This window comes from Hypanus sabinus, chromosome 5, assembly GCF_030144855.1.
Source record: "Hypanus sabinus isolate sHypSab1 chromosome 5, sHypSab1.hap1, whole genome shotgun sequence".
NCBI classification, from domain to species: Eukaryota; Metazoa; Chordata; class Chondrichthyes; order Myliobatiformes; family Dasyatidae; genus Hypanus; species Hypanus sabinus.
The window spans coordinates 443995-463939 of record NC_082710.1 but is presented as its reverse complement, the minus strand read 5'-3'; the positions used below and the strand labels follow the sequence as shown (position 1 = coordinate 463939).

The following is a 19945-nucleotide window of genomic DNA, read 5'->3' as shown; positions in this document are numbered from 1 at the left end:
ACTGAATTTGTTGAATGCCTATGAGATGGCTTTTTAGAGCAGTTTGTCATTGAACCTGCAAGGAGATCAGCTATACTAGATTGGTGTTATGTAATGAACCGGAGACAATTAGGGTGTCAAAGGTAAAAAAAACACTTAGGAGCAATGATCACAATGTGATTGAGTTCAGCTTGACATTTGATAGGGAGAAAGTAAAGGCTGACATAGCAGTATTTCAGTGGAGTAAATTCAACTACAGTGGTATGAGAGAGGAGTTGGCCAAAGTAAATTGGAAGGAGGTGCTGGCAGGGATGACAGCAGAGCAGCAAAGGCTTTGAGTTTCTGGGTAAAATGAGGAAGATGCAGGACAGATGTATTCTAAAAACAAAGAAATACTCAAATGGCAAAATAGTACAAATGTGGCTGACAAGGGAAGTCAAAGCTAATGTAAAAGCAGCAGACAGGGCATAGAACAGAGCAAAGATTACTGGGAAGATAGGGGATTTGGAAGCTTTTAAAAGCCTACAGAAAGCAACTAAAGGAATCGTTACAAGGGAAAAATGAACTACGAAAGCAAGCTAACAAACAATATTATGGTGGATAGAAAAAGCTAAAGTATATAAAGAATAAAAGAGAGATGAAAGTGGATATAGGATGACTGGAAAATAAGGCCGGAGAAATAATAACAGGGGACAAAGAGATGGCAGGTGAACTAAATGCTATTTAGAACTTTTAGAACTTTAGAACTATTAAGAACTTTTTAAAAGCTATTTATTAATGCTTTTTGGGAGGGTGATTTTAGATGCATATCATATTTATACTGAGTTAAATACTGTATGTAATTAGTTTTGCTACAATAAGTGTATGGGACACTGGAAAAATGTTGAATTTTCCCTTGGGGATGAATAAAGTATCTATCTATCTAAATGGGTATTTTGCATCAGTCTTCACTGTGGAAGACACTAGTAGTGTGCCAATGTCACTCCACTCTTAAGGAAAGGAAATTATAGACCAGTTAGCCTGACCTCAGTGGTTGGGAAGTGTTAGAATCAATTTTTAAGGATGAGGTGATAGAGTACTTGGTGACACTGAACAAGATGGGACAAAGTCAGTGCGGTTTCTTTAAGGGAAAATCCTGCCTAAACCTGTTGGAATTCTTTGAGGAGATTACAAGTAGGATTGATAAAAGGGATGCAGTGGTCATTGTGTATTTGGACTTTCAAAAGGCCTTTGACAAGGTTGACACATGAGGCTGCTTACCAGATTAAGAGCCCATGGTATTACAGGAAAGTTACTGAAATGGTTAGAGCATTGGCTGATTGGAAGAAGGCAGTGAGTGGGAATAAAAGGATCTTTGTCTGGTTGGCTGCCCGGGACTAGTGGTGTTCCACACGGGTCAATGTTGGGACCACTTCTTTTTATGCTGTATATAAATGATTTAGATGATGGAATTGATGGTTTTGTTGCTGAGTTTGCAGATGATACAAAGATTGGTGGAGGGGCAGGTAGGATTGGGGAAACAGGTAGGATGCAGAAGGACTTAAATTGGGCAAGATAATGGCAAATGAAATATAATGTTGGAAAATGCATGGTCATGCACTTTGGTGGTAGAAATAAATATGCAGACAATTTTCTAAATGGGGGAAATTCCAAACATCTGAGATGCAACGGGATTTTGGAGTCTTTGTGCAGAACAACCTAAAGGATAACTTGCAGACAGAGTCGGTGGTAAGGGAAGCAAATGCAATGTTAGCACTCATTTCAAACGTCTAGAATACAAGAGCAGGGATATAATGTGAGGCTTTATAATGCACTGGGGAGGCCACATCTTGAATATCGTGAACAGTTTTGGGCTCCTTATCTAAGAAAATATCTGCTTTCATTGGAGAGGATTCAGAGGAGGTTCACAAGGAAGATTCTGGGAATGAAAGGGTTATCAAATGAGGAACATGTGATAATCTGGCTCTGTACTCACTGGAATTTAGAAGGATGAGGGGGGATCTCATTGAAACCTTTTGAATATTGAAAAGCTTAGACAGAATAGATGTGGAAAGGATGTTTTCCATGATAGGGGAGTCTAGGACAAGAGGGTACAGCCTCAGGATAGAGGAGCATCCATTGAATACAGAGATGCAGAGAAACTTCTTTAACCAGAGGGTGGTGAATTTGTTGAATTTGTTACCACAAGCAATTGTGGAGGCAAGGTTGTTGGGTTTATCTAAGGTGAAGATTGATAGGTTCTTGACTGGCTACAGCATCAAATTTTATGGAGAGAATGCCAGGGAGTGGGGTTGAACAGTGGAAAAAGAGATCAACCATGATTGACTGGGGTAGCAGACTCAATGTACCAAATGGCCTTATTCTGCTCCAGTCGTATGGCCTTATGGTCTGAAGCTGTGTATATTACAACAGGATCCAGATCAACTGGGAAATGAGTCAAAGAGTGGCAAATGGAATTTGGACAAGTGTGGGATGATGCATTTTAGGAAGTTAAATCAGTGCAGGAGCCGACTTATCAGTAAATCAGTAAATGGCAGGGCACTGAGGAGTGTTGTAGAATAGAGAAACATAAGGATACATGTATATAGTTCGCAAAAAGTGGAGAGAACTTCAAACCATGTCAAAGGCATTCTTCATCACCCTGTCTAATCATGGATAGACATAAAGAGGAAGACCTTTGGCATGCTTGCCTTTATCAGACTGAGAATTGGGATATTGCGTTACAGCTGTACACAGCATTGGTGAGCCTGCCATCTGAGTACTGCATGAACTTCCAGTCACCTAAGCTGTAGGAAGGATATCATTATACAGGAAAAAGTGTGGAACAAATTCACTTGGATATTACTGAGACTGGAGGCCTTGAATTATAAGTATACTGTAGATAAGCTGGGACTTTTCTCCTGAAGCAAAGGAGACTAAGTGGTGAGCACATCGAGGTTTATAAAATCCTCAGCAACATTGAGAAGGTGGACATTCACATGGGTAGGAAGTGTATAGAGGGACCTATGTTAGACACAAAAAAAAGAAAGAACTCAGCTAGACATCTCGGTCAGTGTGTATGAATTGGGCTGGAGAGATTGTTTCATGCTCTGTGACTGTAGAGGAACACACAGTCCATGGATTAGAAATTGAAGTAATGGAGGGATTTCAACATGAAATAGAAATTTCAAACTCAAAGTTGGTTAGCAGAAGAGTAAAGTACTCCGCTTCAACAGAAACAGTGTTTCAACTTACTTCCATTAATTGAAGACTCAACTTGCATTCCTGGAAATTCTAAATTCTGTTCAACTGAATGACCTGAAAGATAAACAGATTTTATCTCAAAAGGATATTGTAGATAAACTTAGAAGAATAAAGAAATAGAACATTCATAGTTCAGAAACAGATTCAGATTTATTTATTTATCAGGTGTACAGAAACATACAGTGAAAGTTCTGGGAGCAGCCTGCAAGATGGTTGAATACATTATTAAGGATGAAATTTCAAGACACTTGGAGGAACCTGATTAAATAGGCCAAAGTCAGCATGGTTTCCTTAAGGGGAAATCTTGCCTGACAGATTTGTTAGAATTCTTTGAGGAGAGACAAAGGAGAGTCAGTGGATGTTGTGTACTTCCATTTTCAGAAGGCTTCTGACAAGGTGCCACACATAATGCTGATTATGTGCCGCAAGATAAGAGCCTGTGGTCTTACAGCAAAGATACTGACATGGACAGAAGATTCACAAACAAGGGAAAATCTAGAGATGCTGGAAATCCAAGCAACACACACAAAATGCCAGAGGAACACAGCAGGCCAGGCAGTATCTAGGAAAAGAGCACACAGTCGATGTTTTGAGCCAAAACCCTTCAGCAGGTCTGGAGAAAAAGGCTGAGGAGTAGATTTGAAAGGTGGGGGAAGCAGAGAGAGAAACATCAGGTGATAGGTGAAATCTGGAGGGGGAAAGTTGAATAAAGAACTGGGAAGTTGATTGGTGAAAGAGACAGAAGGCCATGGAAGAAAGAAAAGGCGGAGGAGCACCAGATGGAGGCGATGGGTGGGTAAGGAGATAAGGTGAGAGAGGGAAAAGGGGATGAGAAATGGTGAAGGAGGGGGGTGGGGGATTTTATCGGAGGTCTGAGATATTGATGTTCATGCCATCAGGTTGGAGGCTACCCAAACAGAATATAAGGTGTTGTTCCTCCAACTAAAGTGTGGCCTCATCATGACATTAATGCTGCCCTCAACTACATCTCTTCCATTTCATGGACATTCGCACTTACCCCATCCTCCCGCCACCCCACCAGGGATAGGGTTCCTCTTGTCCCCACTTACGATCCCACCAGCCTCTGCATCCAGCACATAATTCTCCAAAACTTCTGTCACCTCCAACGGAATCCCACATCTTTCCCTCCTCCCCCACTTCCTGCTTTCTGCAGGGATCGCTCCATAACAACTCCCTTGTCCATTCGTCCCTCCCCACTGATCTTCCTCCTGGCACTTATCCTTGCAAGAGAAACAAGTGCTACACCTGCACCTACAGCTCCTTTTTCACTACCGTTAAAGGCCGTAAACAATCCTTCCAGGTGAGGCGACACTTGGGATCATTGTGTTTGGTGCTCCTGGTGCGGCCTCCTGTATATTGGTGAGACCTGACATAGATTAGGAGACCACTTTGCTGAGCACCTTTGCTCAGACTGCCAGAACAAGTGGGATCTCCTAGTGGGCACCCATTTTAATTCCACTTCCCATTCCGATATGTCCATCCATGTGCTCCCCCACTGTCATGATGAGCCACATTTAGGGTGGAGGAACAACACCTTATGTTCTGTTTGGGTAGCCTCCAACCTGATGCCATGAACATCAATTTCTCAAATTTCTGGTAAGGCCTCCCACCCCCTCCTTCACCATATCCCATACCCATTACTCTCACTCACCTGATCTCCTTGCCCGCCCATAGACTCTCTTGGGTGCTCCTTCCCCTTTTCTTTCTTCCATGGCCTTCTGTCTCTTTCATCAACTACCCAACCCTTTACTTCATCCTTCCCCCCTCCAGATTTTACCTATCACCTTGTGCTTCTCTCTCCCCTCCCCCCAACCTTTTAGATTTACTCTTCAGTTTTTTTCTCCAGTGTTGCCGAAGGGTTTCGGTTCAAAACATCAACTATACTATCTTCCTAGATGTTGCTTGTCTTGTTGAGTTCCTCCAGCTTTTAGTATGGATAGAGGATTGGCTGACTGGCAGGAGACAATAAGAGGGAATAAAGGTGGCCTTTTCTGATTGGCTGTCAGTGACTAATGTTGTTCCACTGGGGTCAGTGTTGGGAACATTTCTTTTCATGTTATATGTCAATGATCTGGATGATGGAATTGATAGCTTTGTGGTCAACTTTGTGGACAATACAAAGATAGGTGCAGGAGTAGGCAGTATTGAGGAAGCAGAAAGTCTGCAGAAGGACTTGGACAGATTAGGAGAATGAACAAAGAAGTCACAGATGGAATACAGTGTCAGGAAGTAGGGAATGCACTTTGGTAAAAGGACTAAATGCATAGCTTCTAAAAAGGGAGAAAAATCAGAAATCAGAGGTGCAAAGCAACCTGGAAGTCCTGGTGCAGGATTCTGTAAAGATAAACTTGCAGGTTCAGTCAGTAGTGAAGAAGGCAAGTGCAATGTTAGCATTAATTTCAGGAAATCTAAAATATAAAAAAACCAAGAGGTAATGTTGAGGCTTTATAAGGCATTGGTCAGTATGCACTTGGTGTAAAGTGAGCTGTTTTGGGTCTTATCTAAGAAAGGATGTATTGGCATTGGAGAGGATTCAGAGGAGGTTCATAAAATGATGCCAGGAATGAAAGGTTTAACATATGAGCAGCATTTGATGGCTCTGGGCCTGTACTTAAGACCATAAGATACAGGAGCAGAAGTGGGTCATTTGGTCCATTGAGTCTGCTCCAGCATTCAATCATGGATGATCCAATTCTTCCAGTCACCCCCACTCCCTTGCCTTCTCCCCATACCCTTTGATGCCCTGGCTAATCAAGAACCTATCTATCTCTACCTTAAATACATCCAATGACGGCCTCCACAGCTGCTCATAGCAACAAATTCCTTCAATCCTGAAGTTGTGCTCTCTTGTCCTAGACACTTCTATTATGGGAAATAACTTTGCCATATCTAATCTGTTCAGGCCTTTTATCATTCAGAATGTTTCTACAAGGTCCCCCTACATTATAACCATATAACCATATAACAATTACAGCACGGAAACAGGCCATCTTGGCCCTTCTAGTCCGTGCCGAATGCTTCCTCTCACCTAGTCCCATTGGCCTGCACTCAGCCCATAACCCTCCATTCCTTTCCTGTCCATATACCTATCCAATTTTACTGTAAATGACAATACCGAACCTGCCTTTACCACTTCTACTGGAAGTTCATTCCACACAGCTACCACTCTCTGAGTAAAGAAGTTCCCCCTCGTGTTACCCCTAAACTTTGCCCCCTAACTCTCAAATCATGTCCTCTTGTTTGAATCTCCCCTACTCTCAATGGAAAAAGCCTATCCACATCAACTCAATCTATCCCCCTCATAATTTTAAATACCTCTATCAAGTCCCCCCTCAACCTTCTATGCTGCAAAGAATAAAGACCTAACTTGTTCAACCTTTCCCTGTAACTTAGGTGCTGAAACCCAGGTAACATTCTAGTAAATCTTCTCTGTACTCTCTCTATTTTGTTGACATCTTTCCTATAATTCGGTGACCAGAACTGTACACAATACTCCAAATTTGGCCTTACCAATGCCTGGTACAATTTTAACATTACATCCCAACTCCTATACTCAATGCTCTGATTTATAAAGGCCAGCATACCAAAAGCTTTCTTCACCACCCTATCCACATGAGATTCCACCTTCCACTCATTCTCCTGAACTCCAGGGAATACAGCCCAAGAACTGCCAGAAGTCCCTCATACGATAACCCTTTCATTCCTGGAATCAATCACGAGAATCTTCTCTGAACGGTCTCTGATGTCAGTATTTCCTTTCTAAAATAAGGAGCCCAAAACTGCACACAATACCCCAAGTATGGTCTCACAAGTGCCTTATAGAACCTCAACATCACATCCCTGCTCTTATGAGGGGTGATTGATAAGTTCATGACCTACAGTAGAAGGAGATTAGTTATACAGCTCTCATTACATGCACGTGCAGTTCAACTCTTTGACTGATTATGCAGGAAGTTTGAAGTTAATAACTTTTGTGGTAGTTCTGTTTCAGATCATTGAAAATTGCTAGTAAGCACTGTCTGAGAAAATGGACCTTAGGCCACAAACTTATCATCACCCCTCCTATATTCTATATCTCTAGAAATGAATGCCAACATTGTATTCGCTTTCTTCACCACTGACTCAACCTGGAGGTTAACCTTTAGGGTATCCTGGACAAGGACTCCCAAGTCCCTTTGCATCTCTGCATTTTGAATTCTCTCCCCATCTAAATAATAGTCTGTTTGTACTTGCTGGAGTTTCGACGAATGAAGGTGGGATTTCATTGAAACTTGAATATTGTTGAATATTGAAGTGCTGAGTTAGAGTGGACACGGTGAGGATGTTTTGAATAATCAGAATCCGGACCAGGATTATTCATAGGACAGATCCTCAGAATCCTCAGTGTGTGAGGGAGGAAAGGCAGGTGATGGAGAAGGGATGCGCTCAGCCCGAAGATGTAGGGGAGAAGAAAGAAAAGGATAATAAATTTGAATGCATTGTTAGGGATGGAAAGAGAGGAGGAGATGGAGAGTATCTTAAATGTATCTATTTTAATGCTAGGAGCATTGTAAGAAAGGTGGATGAGCTTAAAGCGTGGATTGATACCTGGAATTATGATGTTGTAGCTATTAATGAAACATGGTTGCAGGAAGGGTGTTATTGGCAACTAAATATTCCTGGATTTAGTTGCTTCAGGTGTGATAGAGTAGGAGGGGCCAGAGGAGGAGGTGTTGCATTGCTTGTCAGAGAAAATCTTATGGCGGTGCTTTGGAAGGATAGATTAGAGAGCTCCTCTAGGGAGACCATTTGGGTGGAATTGAAGAATGGGAAAGGTGCAGTAACACTGATAGGAGTGTATTATAGGCCACCTAATGGGGCGCGTGAGTTGGAAGAGCAAATGTGTAAGGAGATAGCAGATATTTGTAGTAAACACAAGGTGGTGATTGTGGGAGAATTTAATTTTCCACACGTAGACTGGGAAGCTCATTCTGTAAAAGGGCTGGATGGTTTAGAGTTTCTGAAATGTGTGCAGGATAGTTTTTTGCAACAATACATAGAAGTACCGACTAGAGATGGGGCAGTGTTGGATCTCCTGTTAGGGAATGCGATAGGTCAGCTGACAGATGTATGTGTTGGGGAGCACTTCGGGTCCAGTGATCACAATAGCATTAGCTTCAATATAATTATGGAGAAGGACAGGACTGGACCTAGAGTTGAGATTTTTGATTGGAGAAAGGCTAACTTTGAGGGGATGCGAAGGGATTTAGAGAGAGTGGATTGGGTCAAGTTGTTTTATGGGAAGGATGTAATAGAGAAATGGAGGTCATTTAAGGGTGAAATTATGAGGGTACAGAATCTTTATGTTCCTGTTAGGGTGAAAGGAAAGGTTAAAGGTTTGAGAGCACCATGGTTTTCAAGGGATATTAGAAATTTGGTTCAGAAAAAGAGGGATGTCTACAATAGATATAGACAGCATGGAGTAAAGGAATTGCTCGAGGAATATAAAGAATGTAAAAGGAATCTTAAGAAAGAGATTAGAAAAGCTAAAAGAAGATACGAGGTTGGTTTGGCAAATAAGGTGAAAGTAAATCCGAAAGGCTTCTACAGTTATATTAAAAGCAAGAGGATAGTGAGGGATAAAATTGGCCCCTTAGAGAATCAGAGTGGTCAGCTATGTGTGGAACCGAAGGAGATGGGAGAGATTTTGAATGATTTCTTCTCTTCGGTATTCACTAAGGAGAAGGATATTGAATTGTCTAAGGTGTGGGAAACAAGTAAGGAAGTTATGGAACCTATGACAATTAAAGAGGTGGAGGTACTGGCGCTTTTAAGAAATTTAAAAGTGGATAAATCTCCAGGTCCTGACAGGATATTCCCCAGGACCTTGAGGGAAGTTTGTGTAGAAATAGCAGGAGCTCTGACGGAGATCTTTAATATGTCATTAGAAATGGGGATTGTGCCGGAGGATTGGCGTATTGCTCATGTGGTTCCATTGTTTAAAAAGGGTTCTAGAAGGAAGCCTAGCAATTATAGACCTGTCAGTTTGACATCAGTGGTGGGTAAATTAATGGAAGGTATTCTTAGAGATAGTATTTATAATTATCTGGATAGACGGGATCTGATTAGAAGTAACCAGCATGGATTTGTGCGTGGAAGGTCATGTTTCACAAACCTTATTGAATTTTTTGAAGAAGTTACGAGGAATGTTGACGAGGGTAAGGCAGTGGATGTAGTCTATATGGACTTCAGCAAAGCCTTTGACAAAGTTCTACATGGAAGGTTAGTTAAGAAGGTTCAGTCGTTAGGTATTAATGCTGGAGTAATAAAATGGGTTCAACAGTGGCTAGATGGGAGATGCCAGAGAGTAGTGGTAGATAATTGTTTATCGGGATGGAGGCCGGTGACTAGCGGGGTGCCTCAGGGATCTGTTTTGGGCCCAATGTTGTTTGTAATATACATAAATGATCTGGATGACGGGGTGGTAAATTGGATTAGTAAGTATGCCGATGATACTAAGGTAGGAGTTGTTGTGGATAATGAGGTGGATTTTCAAAGCTTGCAGGGAGATTTATGCCGGTTAGAAGAATGGGCTGAACGTTGGCAGATGGAGTTTAATGCTGAGAAGTGTGAGGTTCTACATTTTGGCAGGAATAATCCAAATAGAACATACAGAGTAAATGGTAGGGCATTGAGGAATGCAGAGGAACAGAGAGATCTAGGAATAACTGTGCATAGTTCCCTGAAAGTGGAGTCTCATGTAGATAGGGTGGTGAAGAGGGCTTTTGGAACGCTGGCCTTTATAAATCAAAGCATTGAGTACAGAAGTTGGGATGTAATGCTAAAGTTGTACAAGGCATTGGTAAGGCCAAATTTGGAATATTGTGTGCAGTTCTGGTCACCGAATTATAGGAAAGATATCAATAAATTAGAGAGAGTGCAGAGACGATTTACTAGGATGTTACCTGGGTTTCAGCAATTAAGTTACAGAGAAAGGTTGAACAAGTTAGGTCTCTATTCATTGGAGCGTAGAAGGTTGAGGGGGGATTTGATCGAGGTATTTAAAATTTTGAGAGGGATAGATAGAGTTGACGTGAACAGGCTGTTTCCATTGAGAGTAGGGGAGATTCAAACTAGAGGACATGATTTGAGAGTTAGGGGGCAGAAGTTTAAGGGAAACACGAGGGGGTATTTCTTTACTCAAAGAGTGATAGCTGTGTGGAATGAGCTTCCTGTAGAAGTATTAGAGGCCAGTTCAGTTGTGTCATTTAAGGTAAAATTGGATAGGTATATGGACAGGAAAGGAGTGGAGGGTTATGGGCTGAGTGCGGGTAGGTGGGACTAGGTGAGATTAAGGGTTCGGCACGGACTAGGAGGGCCAAGATAGCCTGTTTCCGTGCTGTGATTGTTATATGTTTATATGGTTATAATACAAGGATATGCCTTTAGAATGGAGATGCAGTGATGTTAACTCCTCTGGTTCAAAAGCCTGATGGTAGAGGGGAAATAAAATAACAATAATAACATTATTAATATGGCACCTTTCATATATTAAGATGTATGCTCAAAATGCTTTACATAGATTGTAAATTGAACACCTGAATTTCCTTGGCTGTGTAAGTCTAGGGAAAACAACCTCCAGCCCTGCCAAACTTGAGAGATTGAGGTGTGCTTGACCCCACCCCAAACCCCAGTTTGTCCGGATACTATGTCATTTGCTACCCTGTTACAAATTAACGCTACAAAATAACAGACAGTACACTGCATACGATTAAAGGAATTATATTTATGAATCTTAATTGAAGGGTTAGTAAAGAATAACAAAAAGCAAAAGGCCCATTCTAATTAAGCAGTTGAATGTGCACAAGCCGGAGTTCATCTTGAACTTTTCTGTCACTCATGCAGTGAGCCCTCGGTCAACGAGAAAGCACACACCACCTTCCGAATGTCGCTCGCAATCCATCCCAGACAAACGGGTCTCCCACTGATTGTCTGCTATGACCAGTTCTCCCCAGTGTCCTCTCTCTTCATTTCCTCTCGAATGAAAAGAAACCTCAAGTCCAACCTTAATGTCCCTCACCAAGGAGACCTCCCACTAATTGGATGGCACAAATTCCACATCATCCCTTATCTTCAACAATAACCCAAACAGGCTGAAAGTGAGCTGCTAAATGAAATACCTACAGCATACCAGTAAAGATGTGAACCAGGGCATTACATAAAGATATATAAAACATGAAACAAAGTCAAAAATCATAAGTAAATGCAAACATTATGGAACATAAAATGTAATAGAATATACCATATTATATAAATGTAATCAACATCAACAGGCATTAAATAATTCTATAAGTAGGTCAAATTTAAAAAGTAGGATTTTAGAAGTGTTTTGAAACATTGCCCAGTACCAGCCTGGTGTATCTCAGTCAGCAGAGTATTCCAGATTTTTGGTGCATTAAAGCATCACCAGTTCTTACATGCTTGGCTCTAGGAACACCAAGCGAACCAGTATTTGGAGATCTAAGATTACGATTCGGTATATAAGGAGATAGGCACTCCAAAATATGCAGAGGAGCTAGACTATTCAGAGCCTTATATACAATTTAAAGTATTTTAAAATTTATCATTGAAGACACAGGCAGCCAGTGTAATGATGCCAAGACCAGTGAAATTATCTTTTTTTTTTGGCTAAGGTTCTTGCTACTGCATCTTTGAACAAGCTGCTGCTGATTTATATTTTTCTTAGGCAGTTCTGAAAAGACTGTATTACAGTAGTCTAATCAGCTAAAAACAAAAGCTTGTATCAAATTTTTTGCATCTTGGAATGTTAAGAAATCGAACCGTAGTAGTATCTTAAGAAATTGAACTGTAGCAACTGTAGCCTGTACTGGTGACTGCACATCAATTCCACAGACCACTCCCACTCCAACATGTCTGTCCATGGCTTCCTCTACCGTCAAGATGAGGCCACACGCAGGTCGATAGAGCAATACCTTATCTCCCGCCTAGGTAGCCTCCTGCCTGCCGGCATGAACATCCAACTCACAGACCTCCGTTGATACCCCTGCCCCCCTTACCCCCATCCCTATCTATTATTTTAGTCTGGTTCTCTTTCTCTCTCTCTTTTTCCCCCCTCACTATAATCTCCCCCCAGCCCTACCTTTCTTTCTCTTTTATTTCCCATAATTCTCCACCTTTCCCCTAGCCCATTTCCCTCCAGCCTATCACTTCCGAGCTCTCTACTTTATCCCTCCCCCCACTTCTTATCCCCCCTTGACCATCCCATGTTACTTTACTCCTGATGAAGGGTTTTGGCCCGAAACGTCGTCACTACCTCCTCCCATAGATGCTGTCTGGCCTGCTGAGTTCTGCCAGCATTTTATGTTTTTATCTGCACATCATACACTCAGTATTGCACTCAGCAGAGGAGGTTCATGAAAATTATCCTGGGAAAGAAAAGGTTAACATTTGAGGAGCATTTGGTGGCTCTGGTAACCCTAATGCTGGAGTAGCCAGGACATCTTCAAGGAGCAGTGTCTCAGAAATGTAGCGTCCATTATTAAGGACCTCCAGCACCCAGAACATGCCTTTTTCTCACTGTTACCATTAGGTCGGAGGTACAGAAGCTTGAAGGCACACACTCAGTGATTCAGGAACAGCTTCTTCCTCTCTGCCATCTGATTTCTAAATGGACATTGAACCCTCGGACACTACCTCACTTTTTAACTATATATTATCTCTGTTTTTTGCTTGATTTTTAATCTATTCAATATATGTATACTGAAATTGATTTACTTATTATTATTCATTTTTTTTCTTCTATATTATGTATTGCATTGCTGCTGCTAAGTTAACAAATTTCATGACACATGCCGGTGATAATAAACCTGATTCTGATTCTGAGGGCTATGGGTAACCCTAGGTATTTTCTGAAGTAAGTACATGTTTAGCACAGCATTGTGGGCCAAAGGGCCTGTATTGTGCTGTAGGTTTTCTATGTTTCTATGTTTTCCTGTAATACCAAGCCCTCGTAGCTTGTTAAGCAGACTAATGTATGCCACCTTGTCAAAGGTCTTCTGAAAATCCAAGTACACAACATCAACTGATTCTCCTTTGTTTATCCTGCTTGTTATTTTTTCAAATAATTCCAACAGATTTCTCAGGCAAGATTTTTCCTTGAGGAAACTATGATGACTATAGCCTATTTTATCATGTGGTTCCACATACCTCAAAACCACATCCTGAACAGTTGACACCAATGTCTTCATAACCACTGAGGTCAGAATAATTGTCCTATAGTTTCTTTTCTTCTGCCTCTCTCTGTTCCCCAAGAGGGCAGTGACATTTGCAATTTTCCATTCCTCCAAAACCAGGCCAGAACCAACTGATTCTTGAAAGATCATTAATAGAGCCTCTACAATCGGTTGGCCACCTCCTTCAGAACCTTGGGGTATATACTATCTGGTCCAGCTAATATATCTACCTCCAGACCTTTCAGTTTCCTAAGAATTTCCCACTAGCAATGACAACTCCACAAGCTTCAGGCATTCTGCTAGTGTATTCCACAAGCAAGTCTGATATGAAATAATTTTTCCGTCGGTCAGTCACTTCCTTACCCCCATTACTACCTATCCAGCATCATTTTACAGTGGTACGATATCCATTCTCCCCACTCTTACATTTTATGCAGCCGAAGAGACATTTGGTATTCTCTTTAATACTATTGGCTAGTTTATCTTTGTATTCTGTGAATCAATGATTTAGATGATGGTTTAGATAGTTTGTTGCCAAGTTTTCAAATGATACGAAGATTTGTGGAGGGGCAGGTAGTGTTGAGGATACTGGTAGGCTGCAGGAGGACTTAGACAGATTAGGAAAATGGGCAAGAGAATGACAGATAAAATATAATGTTGGAAAATGCATGGTTGTGCACTTTGGTAGTAGAAATTAATATGCAGACTATTTTCTAAACAGGGAAAAATCCAAAACTCTGAGATGCAAAGAAACTTGGAGGGTTCACAAGGATAATTCCAGCAATGGAAAGGTTACCATACAAAGATCATTTGATGGTTCTGTGTTTGTACTCGATGAATTTAGAAAGACGGCGGGGGGGGGGGGGGGGGTGAAATCTCATTGAAACTTTTGAATGTTGAAAATCCTAGGCAGAGTAGATGTATTTCGCATGGTGGGGAGTCCAGAACAAGTGGACACAGACTCAGGATAGAGGGGTATCCACTTAAAACAGAGATTCAGAGAAATTCCTTTAGCCAAAGGGAAGTGAATTTGTGGAATTTATAACCACAGGCAGCTGTGGAGGCCAGATTGTTGGGTGGATTTAAGAGAGCTTGATAGGTTCTTGAATTGGACACAGTATCAAAGGTGAGGGGCAGAAGGCCAAGGAATGGAGCTGAGGAGGGGAAAAAAGGATCAGCCATGATTAACTGGTGGAGCAGACTTAATGGTCCATATAGACTAATTCTGTTCCTATGTGTTACAGTCTATGGTCAAATTTCACCTCCTCTCTGATGGTGCTGTGTTTCCGGTCAATGGTAACTTTACTCCTGCCTGATGATGATGGTACCTCTGGCCTGATGGTAAATGTACCTCCTGACTGACGATAATTGCTCCTCTTGCCCGTTGGTAACTGTACCACCTGTTAGATGGTAATGGCATCTCCTACATGATGGTAACAATATGTTCTGACTAATGGTGACTGTACCAACTGTCTGATGGTAACTGTACCACATGACTGATGGTACCTTACCTCCTGTCTGATGGGAACTATACCTGCTAGCTGATGATGACTGTAACTCCTTTCTGATGGGAACTGTACCTTCTCCCTGATGGTGACTGTACCTCCTGCCTGATGGTGTCTGTAACTCCAGTTTGATGGTGACTGTAACACCTTTCTGATGGTGACCATACCTCCTGTGTGAAGGCGACTGTACCTCCTGTTGAATGGCGACTGTACATGCTGCCTGATGGTGACTGTACCTTGTGCATGATGGGAACTGTACATACTGCCTGATGGTGACTGCAACTCCTGCTGGATGATGATTGTATCTCCTGTCTGATGGCGACTGTAACGTCTTTCTGATGATGACTGTAGCTCCTGTTTGATGGTGACTAGAACTCCTGCCTGATGGTAACTGTACCTTTTGCCTGATGGTGACTATATCTACTGCCTGATGGTGACTGTACCTCCTAGAACCATAGAACCATGGAACACTACAGCACAGAAAACAGGCCATTTGGCCCCTCTAGTCTGTGCCAAAACTTTATTCTGCTAGTCCCATTGACCTGCACCCAGTCCATAATCCTCCAGACCTCTCCCATCCATGTATCTATCCAATTTATTCTTAAAACTTAAGAGTGAGCCCACATTTACCACATCAGATGGCAGCTCATTCCACACTCCCACCACTCTCTGAGTGAAGAAGTTCCCCCTAATGTTTCCTCTGAACTGTTCCCCTTTCACCCTAAGGCCATATCCTCTCATATTTACCTCCCCTAATCTGTGGAAAAAGCCTATTTGCATTTACTCTATCTATACCCCTCATAATTTTGTAAACCTCTATCAAATCTCCCCTCAATCTTCTACACTCCAAGGAATAAAGTCCTAACCTGTTCAATCTTTCCCTGTAACTCAACTCCTGAAGACCTGGCAACATCCTAATAAATCCTCTGTGCACTCTTTCAATCTTACTGATATCCTTCCTATAGTTAAGTGACCAGAACTGTACACAATACTCCAAATTTGGCTTCAACAATGTCTTATACAACCTCACCATAACATCCCAACTTCTATTCTCAATACTTTGATTTATGAATGCCAGGATCCTAAAAGCCTTCTTCACAACCCTGTCTACCTGTGCTGCCACTTCCAGGGAATTATGTATCTGAACTCCCAGATCCTTTTGTTCTTCCACACTCCTCAGTGCCCAATCATTTACTGTGTATGTCCTACCTTGATTTGTCCTTCCAAAATGCAACACCTCACACCTCACAGATCATCATGAAGTGTTTTGAGAGGCTTGTCATGAGGCACATCAAGACCCTGCTGCCCCCCTCACTGGACCCCTTGTAGTTTGCGTACCGTCCCAACCGCTCAACAGACAACGCCATTGCCATCACCCTCCACCTGGCCCTAACCCACCTGGACAAAAAAGACACGTACGTTCAAATACTGTTCATAGACTTCACTTCAGCATTCAACACAATCATCCCTCAGAAACTGATTGGAAAGCTGAGCCTACTGGGCCTGAACACCTCCCTCTGCAACTGGATACTAGACTTCCTGACTGGGAGACCTCAGTCAGTCCGGATCGGAGGCAGCATCTCCAACACCATCACACTGAGCACAAGAGCCCCCCATCAGACTCCTCAATATCCAGAGCCTGGACTGACACCAACTTAATGCCCTCTACTGTGCCTATTATCTTGTTTATTATTTATTGTAATGCCTGCACTGTTTTGTGCACTTTATGCAGTCCTGGGTAGGTCTGTACTCTAGCGTAGTTTTTGTACTGTTTCATATAGCACCATGGTGTCGAAAAACATTGTCTCATTTTTACTGTGTACTGTACCAGCAGTTATGGTCAAAATGACAATTAAAAGTGACTTGACTTGACTTGACTTATCTGCATTAAATTCCATCTGCCATTTTCTGGCCTATTTTGCCAGTTGGTCCAGATCCCTCTGCAGGACTTGAAAGCCTTCCTTGCTGTCCACAATGCCTCTAATCTTACTGACATCAGCAAACTTACTGATCTAATTTACCACATTATCATCTAGATCATTTATATAGACAATGAACAACACAGATCCCTGAGGTACACCACTAGTCACAGGCCTCCAGTCTGAGAAGCAATCATCCACTACCACTCTTTGGCTTCTCCCACACAATCAATTTTGAATCCAGTTTACAACCTCTCCATGGATATCTAGTATCCATGCCTGATGCTGACGGTCCCTCTTGTCTGATGGTGACTGTACCTTCTCCCTAATGGTGACTGTACCTCCTGTCTGATGGTGAATGCACCTCCTGCCTAAATATTACAGGAAAGATTCTAGCATGGATAAAGCAGTGACTCATTGACAAGAGGAAAAGAGTGGGAATAAAGGTAGCCTTTCTGCTTGGCTGCCAGTGACTAGTGGTATTCCACTGGGGTCTGTGTTGGGACCAATTCTTTTTATGTTGTATGTCAATTATTTGGATGATGGAATTGATGGCATTGTTCCAATTTTCCTGACAAAATGAAGATAGGTGAAGGGGAAGGTAGTTTTGAGGAAGTAGAGACTCTACAAAAGAACTTAGAGAGATTCAGAGAAAGGGCAAAGAAATGGCAGATGGAACACAGTGCCCAGAAATGTAAGATCATGCACTATGGTAGAAGTAATGAAAGGGCTGTCTATTTTCGAAAGAGAGAGAAAATACAAAAAACTGAGGAACAAGGGAGTCCTTATGCAAGATTCCTAGAAGTTTAATTTGCAGGTTGAGTCTGTGGTGCATTCAGCAAATCCGATGTTAGCATTAATTTCAAGAGGACTAGAATATAAAAGCAAGGATGTAATGCTGAGAGTTTATAAAGTACTCATAAAGACTTACGTGGAGTATTCTGAGCAGGTTTGGTCCCCTTGTCATAGAAACATAGAAAACCTACAGCACAATACAGGCCATTCGGCCCACAAGGCTGTGCCGAACATCTTACCTTAGAACTACCTAGGCTTTACCCATAGCCCTCTATTTTACTAAGCTCCATGTATCCATCCAGGAGTCTCTTAAAAGACCCTATCGTTTCTGCCTCCACCTCCGCTGCCGGCAGCCCATTCCATGCACATGTTGGGAAGAATGTTCCGAAACTGGACAGGGTTCAAAGGTGATTCACAAAAATGATTCCAGGATTGAATGGCTTGTCATATGAAGAGCATCTGATAGCTCTGGATCTGTATTCACTAAATTTCAGAGGGATGACCTCATTGAAACCAATTGAATGGTGAAAGGGCTTGTTAGAGTGGATGTGAAGAGGATGTTTCAAATGGTGGGAGAGTCTAAGACCAGAGGACACAGCCTCTGAATAGAGGGGCATCCTTTTAGAATGGAGATGAGGAGGAATTTCTTTATCCAGAGAGTGGTAAATCTGTGGAATTCTTTGCCACAGGCAGCTGTGCATGCTAAATCTTTATATATATTTAAGGCAGAGGTTGATGGAGTCTTGAATGGTCAGGGCATGATGGAATACAAGGAAAGGCAGGAGTGTGGAGCTGAGAGGAAAATTGGATCAGCCATGATAAAATTGTGAAGCAGACTTTGTGAGCCATATGGCCTAATTCTGCTCCTGTATCTTATGATCTTATGGTGGTTGCATTCCTATACTGAGGTAGTGATGAGGATTGTGCACGTTGATGCAAGAAATGAATGGATGAAGGGAAGTAGCTGTTCTTGAACCTGATCTAAAGCACACAGCTTTACATTAGCTTTTAACTACTAACTGAAGTTTTGTCTGGCTATATGTTTTTGAAATATGTGGAAAATCTTGATTGAAAGCTTCATGAAACAGCCAGTTGTTATACAGTCAGTTACTCATGAAGTTGTTGAATACACATATTACAGTATGAGCAATATCAAATCTCTCATAACTAACGTGCAGAAGCTGAAGCATTTTCTTCTCACCTTTTGTAAAGCATTTTGCCTGAATAATTCTTGCTACTGACATGACAAGCAGAATTACACCAGCACATGCCAACACCCATAATAATCCATCTGATGCTGTCATTTTGTTGTCTAAGTGATAAAGTCCCATAATCTTCAATTTTACTGTGAATCAAAAAAGAATGATTTATAATTACAGTCTATAAATAATCTTTGATCACAAGAAAGAATTCCATTTTTTACGTACATTAGTGAAGCCAACTTTCACTTTTCAAAGACTGATAAATTTGTTGGGTCGGTTTAAACTAGTGTAAGGGGTCTCTTCTTTTATGTTACTGTTAAGGCTAATAAAATGGCTTCTTTGTTATGTTAAAAATAAAAATGCTTCTTTGTTATGGTAACTGCTGAGGAAGTGTTTTACTCTCACAGCTTGTTTGGGTTATAATTACTGATCACGAGAATTGTATTCATTTGTTAACCAATTGGGATAGATGTTATTCTTTCTTGTGGGTCTGCAAAATCTCTTGTGTCTCTCATGGGCCTCAGTATTTTCCTCTGCTACTCATCAGCCATCTTTCTTGTGTCAAAGCTATTGTTTTGCGGGCTTTGGGGAGAAGGTGAGATGGGGATAGAGAGAGGAGATGCAATGCAGTAAGCTGGGCGATGGAACGGACCCTGAGCGGGAGTCTGAGGCCCAAGGTCTTCGGCGAGGAGAGGAGACAAGGATAGATTCATGTGGAGCGTCCGGTCGACCACCGTTGTTGGTCCCAGGCTGCAGGTCGAGGAGGTCTGCGGGGATCGAATGGTGGCAAGAAGACTTTGTTAATTGAGCTCCAACGGTTGTGCACAAAGTGGTTGATCTTTAATAAGTTTGGCACCTTTTACTTTTCCTTTTATATTGTATCTCTATTAAGTACATAGTTCCAGTAAGATCTATAAAGTGTAATCATTTAATTGCATATGGTGTACTGTCTGTTATTTGGTGTGGTGGGGACATCACACAGCATCTACACAAGCTGATTACCCAGTTTGACGGGGCCAAAGGCTGCTCCCCCTAGACGGAAGCGAGCT

The 19945-nt window shown here is 41.8% G+C and overlaps 1 protein-coding gene across 1 annotated transcript in view; it reads right to left on the bottom strand.

Moving 5' to 3' along the window:
- The window catches only part of LOC132393876 (transmembrane protease serine 11C-like), a 125387-nt gene extending 106381 nt beyond the window's left edge, over positions 1–19006 (bottom strand). Inside the window, exons 1-2 of the mRNA XM_059969280.1 lie at positions 18896–19006; positions 3214–3276 (exon numbers count right to left, since the gene is read on the bottom strand). Coding sequence (XP_059825263.1) covers positions 3214–3276; positions 18896–18998 — 166 coding nt within the window. The 5' untranslated portion in view covers positions 18999–19006. The remainder of the gene's footprint in view (positions 1–3213; positions 3277–18895) is intronic.
- Positions 19007–19945: the final 939 nt, after the last annotated feature.